General features: G+C 44.4%; 1 protein-coding gene across 1 annotated transcript in view; it reads right to left on the minus strand.

The window, feature by feature from the left end:
* The window catches only part of LOC129334250 (complement component C6-like), a 45,603-nt gene that overhangs the window by 31,092 nt on the left and 2,304 nt on the right, over positions 1–12,207 (minus strand). Inside the window, exons 2-7 of the mRNA XM_054986192.1 lie at positions 9,123–9,294; positions 6,104–6,260; positions 5,079–5,223; positions 3,751–3,892; positions 2,608–2,746; positions 572–772 (exon numbers count right to left, since the gene is read on the minus strand). Coding sequence (XP_054842167.1) covers positions 572–772; positions 2,608–2,746; positions 3,751–3,892; positions 5,079–5,223; positions 6,104–6,260; positions 9,123–9,268 — 930 coding nt within the window. The 5' untranslated portion in view covers positions 9,269–9,294. The remainder of the gene's footprint in view (positions 1–571; positions 773–2,607; positions 2,747–3,750; positions 3,893–5,078; positions 5,224–6,103; positions 6,261–9,122; positions 9,295–12,207) is intronic.

Below are 12,207 nucleotides of genomic sequence, written 5' to 3' on the forward strand. Positions count from 1 at the left end.
CCCCCTGATCTCCAGACAGAGGGGAGTTCTAGAACATTGTGTGAGCTTCACAGACTCTGTGCATGCACCAAGGCTTGTGTACTTCTTGACCTGCTACAGACAAGCTCTTGTTTGCTAAAGACATGTTTCCTAGAATTTTACAGTGGTTGTATTTTTCCATTGTAATGTATACAATATCATCAGCTTCCCCAGCAGCTTTAGCAAACAAGGAAGGATCACTCTTGTTTAGAAGGTACTCTGATGGCTTTGTTAGGAGTTGGGGGGGGGCTCTGATTTCTTTCAGCAAAAGTCTTTTTCAAAGAGGAAATAGATAAACCATGTATGAAAAATATTTCTTTCCTCTCATAAGCAAACTGAATGACTCCCTTTTAAATTCTAAACTAATCTGGTTTGATAGATTCTAGGCCTCAGATACTGCTTCCTGCTTTCTTTCGATACATATAATTCAGCACAAGAAAGTTTTTTTGTGGTCGTTGGATAATAAAATGGAGCCATTTCAAGAGCTGTCATTAGCCTGAAGTCATCAGGTGTCTCAGACAGAGACTAAAAGACAAAATAAAGCCCAGTCTACCTTTTTGTAGGACGCCTGGATAGCTTCCTTGAAGGAGGATGAAGAGGTGATCTTTACTTTTTTCTTTTTCGAAAACAGCAATGGGATTCCAGAAGAACTTCTGCCAGAGCTAGAGGAAGAACTGGCTTGAGAGGAAGTGGAGTGCAGGGGAATCAAATCACTGTAGAAATCAGATTCTACATAATCTTCATCATTCTCTATCTATAAGGAGGCAAAACACAAATGAAGATTTCATTTTTTGAAGACGAAGCAGGAGAATTTAAAATAGCGGGATTCCCTCCACACCCCTTGTGAACAACAGAATCATGACTAGAGATGGGCACGAACAGCAATATGAACAAAATAAAGCCACGAACAGCCCAATCTGCTGTTCGCGAACAATCTGTTTGTGAGGCCCCATTCTAAACGAATAGGTGGTCATTGTAAGTCTCGTTCGTTGCTGTTCGTCAAGCCAGACAGTCTAACACCTGCAATCAATTCCCTTGGCAACTTAGGCAGGGATTGTCTGAACTCTGTCTGAACTCCTGCTGTTGCCCTGGAAACCCCAATCTAAGCCCAATTTAGCTTGATAGGCAGGTCTTCCTTTCGAGCGTGGAGCTCCAAATTTGTTACAAGGGAACAAAGAGTAGAGGGGAGAGGGGCTCCCAGCTCTGGCTTAGTTTGCAGACAGTGGAGAGGGAGAGAGTTGCTGTTGGCATTTTGATAGAGAGAATGCATTGGAGCTTGAATTTTCTTTGTGTGTGGTGGGATAGGGATCTACCCCTTCAAGTTCCAGGGCTGCTGCCAGGCTCTGGGCCAAGCGATTATTTATTATTGCCTGTTGCCTGCTCAGGTAAGGTTTCTGGGAATGGTGCGGTAGGGATCTACCCCTTCAAGTTGCAGGGCTGCTGTCAGGCTCTGGGGCCAAGCTATTATTTATTATTGGTACCTTTCCTGGTGCCTGCTCAGGTCAGGTTTCTGGGAGTGGTGCAGTAGGGATCTTGACTTGGATGATGGCTGGAGGAGAGCCTGCTGGCCTCCACAAACAGCCAACCATGAACATGTTCGTGAACAGGGCCATGTTCGTGGTTGTTCATGAGTCCCTGTTTGTGGATGGCAACGAACAACGAACATCATGTTTGGGGTTTTTTTCTGTTCGTGCCCATCTCTAATCATGACAAGAGGAGAGGAGAGTGTAGGAGATGGGAAAGTGTATTGCATTGCTCTGGGGAAAGTGATTAAAAGCCACAAGGTGAGCATGCAACAACTCCGGTCATAGATTCTCCCTGTACAATGGCGCCTTTTAGAGGCTATGTCTACATGTTGTCAAATATATCCTTGCAAACATGACACTAGAAGTTTGCTTCATTAAAAAAATGCCTAGAGGATTCTATATAAATTTCAAATTCTACCAATCCCTGTGTAAAATGGCACTCAAGTAGAAAACTGCCAATACAACTTTGGTAAGACTAGATGTGTATCATACATCTTAAAATTATTATTCGGCAAGGTTTGCCTGTTTACCAAGGGCTTTTGATGGAGTATGAGCAGCATACATCTTTTTGGGGGGGAGGGGGAGAGGCATTCAAGGTCTTTTACTCTATCGATTTTAATCTTTAACTGCTTTTTTGTAAGCTGCCTTGAGCCAAAAGGAAAAATTGAGTTTTAAAACATTTAAAATATGAATGGAGAAAGAAAGAAAGAAAGAAAGAAAGAAAGAAAGAAAGAAAGAAAGAAAGAAAGAAAGAAAGAAAGAAAGAAAGAAAGAAAGAAAGAAAGAAAGAAAATCATGCTTTTATATCCAAGATCTGGAGTTTAGGGTTGCCAGGTCCAGGCTAGGAAACTCCTGGAGATTTGGGTGGAGCCTGGAGAGGGTAGGGTTTGGGGAGGGGAGAGGCCTCAGAATGGTATAATACCATAGAGTCTACCCCTCCAAAGCAGCCATTTTCTCCAGGTGAACTGATCTCTGTCACCTGGAGATCACTTGTTATTCTGAGAGATCTCCAGCCACCACCTGGAACCTGGCAACCCTAAGTTTAATATCTATTAACGGTTACCTGAAAGCTGACAGCCTCCAAGTTTGCAGGAACACGAAATGTTTTCCTTGTATCATTGCTTTTGACCAGTATGCATTTGCCTCCATTGAATGAATTCCCAAGGACTTCTCCTCTGCTCTCTCCTGCAAGGAGATGAAATCTAGAGAAAGAAAAATACTTTAGGAAGTCTGCTAGACAGAAAACACCAATTCCCCAGCCAATCAAAGTTTTCCCCCTGCTAGAATAATAGATAACTTTGCAAAAAAAATAAATCTAAAAGATTGTATCCCTAAACATATTTATCCGAAGTGAGCCCCTTAGAAAAATCAATGGGACTTTTGAGTAACTCGGAGCATTAATCAGAATGTAAGTGAATAAACAAGATGCTTATTTACTGGTTTATGCCTGTTCTATCATGTCATTTTTAGGCTTCCCATGTATTATGAATGTCATCTGTTTTGTACAAAGCCCAGTCCATGTGTTCAAGCCGGATTCAGAAAATTGATCTGTTTGAAATGTGGTGCTGGAGGAGAGTTTTGCAAATACCATGGATGGCCCAAATAAGTGGGTTCTAGATCAGATCAAGCCTGAATTCTCCCTAGAAGCTAAAATGACAAAACTGAGGCTATTGAACTTTGGACACATCATGAGAAGACAAGATTCTCTGGAAAAGTTATTAATGCTAGGAAAAGTGAAAGACAGTAAGAAAAGAGGAAGACTTAAAACGAGATGGCTTGACTCAATAAAAGAAGCCACGTTCTCCCGTTTGCAGGATCTGAGCAAGTCTGCTAATGATAGGATGTTTTGGAGGTCTTTCATTCATAGGGTTGCCATAGGGTGGAGGCGACTTGATGGCACAAAACACAAGGTAAGTAACATTGCTCCTCCCCTATGTGGAGGGGTTATGGCTCAATGGTAGAGCATCTACTTTCCATGCAAAGGGTCCCAGATTCAATCTCTGGCATCTCCAGTTAGGAAGGAAAAAAAAGATATGGAAGAACTGACCAGCTGCTGCAAGTCTGCATAGACAATACAGACCTTGAGAGACCAATGGTAGGATAAGGCAACGTCATACATTCACCCTTAGCCATGATTCAGTCTTAAGAAAACTGTAAATGAAATAAATATCTTGCACATAAACAGAAGCAAGAAAGAACAAGTTACCCATGGCCCATTAATTGTACACCAGGAATGTTCTCATGTCTTCTGTTGCACACGGTTCGTATGCGCCCACAGTTCCTTTCATCCGAATTGTCCCCACAGTCATTTTCTCCATTGCATTCCAAGCTTCGACTGAGGCAGCGACCTGTTGCAAAGAAACAGTGGCATATCAACAGGGATATTTTCCCTGCCGAAGGAGTAGAAGATGGAAATATCCTTTATATCTAATCATTCTTCAGAATTTACATTCATTTAAAAGTCTTTGCAAACCCAGAACATGTAGAGTCATGTGACAGGAAGCTGGGGAGCCAAAGTTTTGATTTCATCAGTGTCAAAGCCAGAAACATGGACAGCAGAGACCACAAGAGCTGGGAACAGTGGGTTGAAGATCACCAGTTTAAAATATTTGTACCCCCACATTTATACTGCTTTAACAGTGCCATCCCAAGCAGAGTTACATCCTTCTAAGTCTGTTGATGTAATGAGCTTAGAAGGAAGTAACTCTGCTTAAGACAGCACTGTAAGTGACCTACAGCAAAAAAAGGCATTTGTAAAGCAATTACCATTCTTAACCATATTTATTTATACCCCACTTTTCTTCTCAGTGGGGACCCAAAATGGTTTACATATTTCCCCACAACAACCCTGTGAGGTAGGCTAGGCGGAGAGTGTGTGTCTGCCCACAGTCCCCCAGCAAGCTTCCACTGCAGAGTGGGGATTCAAACCTGGGTCTCCCAGATCCTAGTTTGGCACTGTAACCCTACACCACACCTGCTGAAGTGGCTGCTGTTGAACAATAGCAAGCAGTCAGGCTTGAGTGACTCAAGTTGTGTGATAGCGCACATAGCCCTGTCTGCTGCTAGGTCTAGCCCCAATAAGTCCTCCCGCAAAAACCAATATACCCCTCGAAAGAGCCCCCTGTACCCTCTGCTTATTTCTGGCAGAAACCAGGACTGGAAAGCTAGCAATAGTGTCCAGTTGCCTAGCAACAGTCACTGAGGGTATTTGTTTCTTAAAGCTACAGATGCAAACCTGAAGTGTTTTCCAGGTTTGTAGAAAGGTCTGTTTTGTCTGTTCATGGCTCTGGTTTTAAATATTCGCAGATTTGGCCATGTTGAGAATTAAATATACGGATACTGGCCAGTAGGAATTGAAAAGAAAAAAGAGTTGGGTCAAAAAGTCTTTTCCATTAAATGTAAAACCTGAAATGCTTCATATTCCGTCTTGCTTTTCCTGCCCCAGCAGGTCAAGTATCTCAATTTTTTAAAAATAAACAGCCTTACATTATTTTTATTCTTAGCCCAAGGAAAACAAAACAAGCAACAACTTACCATTTTCACAGTGGAATTTATTCTCACAATTTACTTCTTCTATGTTGCAAACTTTGGTCGGGTAGCACCTCCGGTCATCTACCAGCTGCTCCCTGCAGGGCTGCCCTCCAAACTGAGAGGGCCGGGTCAGAGTTCTGACACGAAACTGAAAGGCAGAACGAGGCCTTAATTGGGTTCAGAGGAGAGAACTTCCTCTAGGCAGCTGAAAGAGCATGCAGAATAGCTTTTTATAAAGCGGGAAGACATTTATTCATCCTCCTTCTTTGGTCAAGAAACACTTTTTAACACTTAGCATTTATATAGTACAACTTGGAGTCAGATCAGCCTTCTCATGATGCAAAGACCACCGATGGAGTGCAACTTTCCTGCCACTTTCCTCTCATAGTAGCCTAAAGTGCCCCCTGAAACTAGTTCCTGGATCCAAGCTTGGATATATGTAACCAATGCAAAAACAAAACAAATTATCCCAGATACAACCCCCAACGCATGCACACTACATAAACAAGAGAGGCTGTTCTAGGGTTGCCAACTCTGGCTTGGGAAATTCCAGGAGATTTGAAGATGGAGCCTAGGACAGGGGTGGGGTTTAAGGAGGGACCTCATTGGGGTATAGCCATAGAGTCCACTCTCCAAAGCAGCCATTTTCCCCAGAGGAACTGATCTCTGTAGTCTGGGGATCAGTCGTAATTCTGGGAGATCTCCACTTCAGGGTTGGCATCCCTAGGCTGTACTGATTTATACAGGAAAATCTTGAGTGGGGGGAAACAAAATAAATCATCAATTCTTTAATATGAACAGAAGCAAATGTACCCTCCTGTATGAACTCGCTCAAGGAAAGAAAGGCCATTCCCTTGTGCTTATATGACTGTAACCACACCTCTTTCATCAAATCTGTCCCAAGGTTCCTTCACATGCCGGATCCTTTCCTTTGCCTACATTGCCTTGAACATATACAATGGCCTGGTCCTTTTTACTGCTGCCTTACTCTTCTACCTACCACCTCCCTGGTATACTTTTGCACCTACTTGTTTTCTAACACATGGGTCACATTCTGACCAGGGACCAAAGTCTCCAAGCTCACAGTTGATAGGACACATCTGCTGGTTGCAGGACTTGGATTCCTGTGTAGTACAAAGCTGGCCACAGAAGTTTTTCCTGTAGTATTCATCCATCACAATTTGCCTAGGATACAAAAAAATCACTGTCATGACCCTGTGTCCTTGTCATGAGAAGTAAAGGGATTTCCAACAAGAAGGCTACTAACTCAGAGGGATAAAGGACACAGATTAATGTGTATTAGCTGCAGCAAGAAGCTTTTTGACTGAGCGCCACCTCCCCAGATATGTCTATGAGGCTAGGAATCACACTGGTCCACAAAGAATAGATGTTTATGGTCTGATCAGACACAGCACTGGGAGAGAGCTTTGATGAAGCCCTTTGGATTTTCCCATGCTTTGATGAAGAGAAGAGAGGGGAGGAGACAAAATTAGGGCTGCCAGTTCCCACCCTCCACCTCCAGCCACCACTCACCTGGCTGGCAGGAGGAAAGCTGAGGGGACAGTGCAGTGTAAAAAACGTCACTCCCAGGAATGATGTCATCGCACACGGCCTGGGGATTGGCCTGGTGCAAAGTGCAGGAGCGCCCCCAGGCCCTGTGCAGTGATGTTACTCTTGGAAGTGACATCATCATGCGTGATTTGCACACATGTGATAAGACAAGAAATGTGATTGCCAGACCCACCCCCCACTGAGAGAGTAAAGTGACCTGGCAAGCCCAGACAAAATGGCCAAATTTTACATTAGATATAAATGTAATGTAACAAAAGCTGGATTGTCATTTTTATTAATGAAAAAGCAGGTTGCAAAGAGGTCTGCTTTTCAGTAGAGGAGCAGGAAGTGGGAAAGCAACTTCATTCATATCACAAATCATTGTGTTGCCAAGGGGCAAGGGTTCTTTGTGATACAGAGAACACTGAAAACACTTTTGGAAAGAAAATAGATTTATTCAGGGGTTTTTTTCTGGGAAAAGAGGTGGCGGAACTCTCAAGAGGGAAATGAGGAAGAAACACAGGATTCTTTGAAATCATATTATTTTCTAGCACTATCGCTGAATATTTTCAAGAGGTGCCGGAACTCCATTCCCCCGCGTTCCCCCTGAAAAAAAGTCCTGGATTTATTTAAGTAAACTAGAGAAGTTTACAGAAAAGAAACCATGCATACAGAACAGTCACTGCAATATAACAACAACAACATTTGATTTATATACCGCCCTTCAGGATGACAACACCCACTCAGAGAGGTTTACAAAGTCTGTTGTTATTATCCCCACAACAAAACACCCTGTGAGGTGGGTGGGGCTGAGAGAGCTAGAAGCTGTGACTGACCCAAGGTCACCCAGCTGGCTTCAAGTGGAGGAGTGAGGAATCAAACCCAGTTCTCCAGTAGAGTCTTGCGCTCTTAACCACTACACCAAACTGGCTGGGGCAAAGTCCATATTTTTATAGCAAAAATTAGCCCTGAGGCTGGAGAGTATTTCAGCCATTGGGACGAAGGACCTTAAAGGTCATCTCCTGAAAATGACAAAGGTTTGAGTACCTTTTATTGGTGCTAGCAGGGTGTAGCAAAAGAATTGAGTTGGTTTCTCCTGGTGCCGTACAAAGAAGCGGCAGTTAATTAAATGTTCTCAGAGTTTAGCTGATGAATTTAGAGATTTGATTAAGCGCTCCCAGGATGAAGTTTTAAACTTATCAGAGCTGATTGATGGCCCTCAGTTGCAGGACAGGATTTAATCAATAGGGAAAATGGAGCTTGGAATGTACCGGGGATGACTATTATTGTCAAAGAAAGCACATTCCATTCATGACTCATTCTCTCGGGCAGGAGCTGACAATGTTCTTCCAGCTGGGCAGTTTACTAGTGCAGCTTGTTTCCTAATGCGAATTATGGCACATCAGGTTCAGTGGCTTTATGATTTGTATCAAAAGCAGTTATAAAAATGGTGGAGGCTGGACGGACTGCTCACAAAACTGAAGCAGAAAAAAATGCTCATAGTTAGAGGACTGAGCAATCTTCTTTCCCCCTCAATTTCTCTTCCATTCAAAAACAGTCCCTCCCTATGTTGCTTTTATTTTGTAATTTTAAAAGTCCACAGGAGCTTAAATACACACTTTTGTGTATCATGCATATCACATTTCTCAGAATGCAGTCTTAAGGCTACCATCCCAGGTAACCATGATTCCCATCTCTGCTCACTTGGGAGCCTCTAGACTGCTGCAGGAAATTGCTGCTAATGCTTGCTTTTTTCTGCAGGAAGATAGTCACACAGGGATTGCTCCCTGTTGCTGTTTGTCTAGAAGCTGTAAGCAGGCAGTGCTAGAAATCTCCGTAAATGGAGGCATGAAGGAAGAAAGGGTAATAGGTGTTTACCACATAAGCACACTTCCGTAGGTCCAAGATGCACACACCACTGTCACAGTCACATTTCAGCTGTAATTCAATCACTGTTCTATATTTCTGCAACAATTTCTGACAAAGATCAGTTTGAAGTAATGACTTCTCCAAGGCCAGCAAGGTGGAGGCACAAGAGTCTGCTGCATCCAAGGAGATGCACACACTACTTTCTGTATCACACTGGCAGAAGCTTCCTGAAGTGACCAAGGGTGGACCAGCATAAATGTGGAATGCGAGGCAAGATAACAGGTCCAAAACTGGGAATAACAATTGGGTAGCAAAGAACGACAAAGCATCATTGGTGGGTAATCTTTAATCACATTTTTGGATGGCGGGGGCACTTCTAAAGAAAGACACTCCTAGAAGATAAACTGGAAAAAAAAAACCCTATGTCTGAATGAGATCAATATGATGTTGCTGACTTAGGGAGGGAGCTTTGGCTCAAAGGTAGAGCATCCGCTTTACAAGCAAAAGGCCCCAGGTTCAATCCCCAGTTTAAAGGCTCATATGATGTGAAAAAAGACCCTGAAGAGTGTGGAGGACATTGACCTTGAAAGACCCTGACTATAGTTGAAGGTTGCTTCATGTCCTTACCTCTGCCTGCTTTGAGTCCCAGAATTGCAAGTCTTTGAACAGCTGGACCAGGCAGCCCATGGATAATGGTCACAATAACATCCCTCGGTGTTCTCAATTGCGGTGTGCAGCAGGATAAGGAAAAGCAAATTAACGTTTTTGTCCATAGCTGGAGGCGTGCAGCTAGCAGAGTCTACGAAGCAAGCAAAAATGATAGTAATTATAACAGCTTAATAGCTGTTTTTATAATATGACAAGCTAATGTACTGATGTGAATAACTGAAGGCTGGATCACATTGTGATAATAATTCAAAATGTAATTCAAAATCTCGGCGCCTCAGGGCCAAACTACTGATTATGTTGGGAACATGTGATTGGCTCCCCCAACATGAAATTTAATCTTAAAAATGTTACATTGGTGGGGAATATATGGATTATGACTATGGCAGTCAGAAGAGAAGGTTAGCCTTTCCTTGATGCTGTTTCCTTCATCAAAACTGTCTGCCCAACTACTTTTAGCTCCCTTAAGGGAAGAAGACAGGTCCTATGCCTGTCTTTTTTATGATACAGAGGTTAAAGACAGCCTGGGGACAGTTTTTTTGTTTTAAATCAGGGAGCTAGCACAGGGGGGAGTGTTAAAACCACAGCACCACACTATATTAGAACTGTATCTCTGCAGCCCAGTGGCTTTTTGAGAAATCGGGGGAACAAATCACAGATCTCCAGTGTCTCTCAGCTGAAACCCCAGAACCACTGATGTGCGTTCCAGTAAAGATGGTTGCTGTCTCTGTCATGAGAACATGGGTTTCAGTATATACAGGGCGGAGGGGGGGCGGTTTCTGGGGAAAGAGGTGGTGGAACTCTCGGAGGGAAATGAGGAAGAAACACATGGGATTCTTTGAAATCATATTTTCAAGCACTATTGCCAAGTATTTTCAAGAGGTACTGGAATTCCGTTCCCCCACATTCCCCCCGAAAAAAAAGCCCTGAGTATATAAGAAAAGAGGGCACAGCAGAATAGAGTTTGCAGAGAGATTTTTTCCCCTGCACAAATACAACCCCTTATGTTCCTCATTTTCAAGACTAGAAAAGAACCTTCTTCCCTCACCCTGACGGGCCATGATTTCAGCCATTTTCACACGTTCTTAAAGGGACAGCACACAAACAGAATGCTGGGCCGATTCCAGACGGCCCTCCGCATCCCGAAACGTCGCACATCGTCGCGCGGAAAACGCGATATTTTGCGTTTTCCGTGCGACGACACGCAACGTTTCGGGATGCGGAGGGCCGTCTGGAATCGACCCTGGTGATGTCTCCATTTGCAAAATGGATGCAGGCCATTTTACTTCCATTTTTTCTGAGCTTTTTCTGGGACCGCGGAAAGTGCATTCCCAAAAAAGGTGCTGAAAAAACAGAAGCCAAATGGACCACAACTGTTTTACAAATGAAGACATCTGGATTAATGAGGAAAACCCACCAGCATTCGGTGAGGGGGCCATCCCTTTAAGGGCCTATGGAAATGGCCTTCATTATACTGAGCTTCAATCTTTTCCCATGCAAGCACAAGTCGGCTGCACACGATGTATTAGTCCTTATAGTAGAGTTGCAGCTCTGCATTTTCAGGGGGTGTGAGCTGAGGAGGGCAGAACTCCGGGAAGGGAATATTGCTGACTGAGTGGCATCACTTCCAGGTGATCACACAGAAGTAATGTCACTACCTCCACCCCCCCCACACACACTAATTCCCCCCAACCTCTATGCACTATGGATAACCAAATTACAGAACGACTGTTTTCTGTCTTTAATGAAAAGGACAAGCACATTGGTTTTTGAACAGCTTAGGAAAGGTTATTGCAGAGAAAATGAATACCACATACTGTGGATGGAATTTAACTAGGGATCGCAGACCCGTGGTGGGGGTGGATCCCCCACCCCCACTCCCCACCCCCACTTACCCGAGCAGTGGGAGGCGCGCGCCTTCCTTGCACGCTCCCCTGTGGTGTGGCACGCTCCTGTGCCGCTGAGATCAGGCCTGTTTTGGCCCAGCTCAGGGCCGCTGTGGAGTGCGTGAGCACTCCTGCGCTCTGCAGCACTCAAAACAGGCTTGATCACTGCAAACAGGGCCCGTTTTCAACAGCTGCAGAGCTCAGGAGTGCTCCTGCGCTCGGCAGCGCCCCAAAACAGGCCCATTTTGGTGTGGATCAGGCTCGTTTTGAGGCGCTGCAGAGCGCAGGAAGCTCCTGCACTCCGCATTGCCCAAAATGGGCCTGTTCTGCCACAGATTGGGCCTGTTTTGAGGTGCTGCGGAGTGCAGGAATGCTCCTGTGCTCTGCAGCACCTCAAAAATGGGCCCAATCCGTGGCAGAACAGCCCGTTCCCAGCACTGTGGAGCACCAGAGCGCTCCACAGTGCCTGAAAATGGGCCTGCCCAGGGGGCACGCAATGACATCACTCCTGAAGTGACGTCTTGGGGGGGCACATGTGCGCTCCACATGCGCTCACCCCCCTCTCCGCAAAGGTAAGTGCCAGGCCCCTGTCCCCCGCTGGGAGGTTGAGGGGGCCTGGCAACCCTAAGTTTAACATTCAGATATGTGTAATGAAGGAGGCATAGGGCCTGGAGTTTTCTCAGAATTATGACTGATCTCCAGACTACAAAGATCAGTTCCCCAGAAGAAAATGGCTGCTTTGGATGGTGGGCTGCATGCCTTACACTCTGCTGAGGTCCCTGCTGAGTTGGCAATGCTACTCATATGCCCTGTTTTTAGCTGTAAAATGTTGGAGGAACTCTGCTTGTAAATGTTAATTCCCTGCCGCTACTGCCCACAATACAAAAGTGGGCATATCAAATATTGGCTAACAAAACTCATTCATATTGAACAATGATCCTGAGGAGTTAGCCGTGTTAGTCTGTAGTAGCAAAATCAAAAAGAGTCCAGTAGCACCTTTAAGACTAAACAATTTTATTATAGCATAAGCTTTCGAGAATCAAGTTCTCTTCATCAGATGCCTGATCAAAACTGGGCAGATACAGAAGAGGAGTTTTGATCAGGCATCTGATGAAGAGAACTTGATTCTCGAAAGCTTATGCTATAATAAAATTGGTTAG

This window comes from Eublepharis macularius, chromosome 8 (genome assembly GCF_028583425.1).
Source record: "Eublepharis macularius isolate TG4126 chromosome 8, MPM_Emac_v1.0, whole genome shotgun sequence".
Taxonomy (NCBI): Eukaryota; Metazoa; Chordata; class Lepidosauria; order Squamata; family Eublepharidae; genus Eublepharis; species Eublepharis macularius.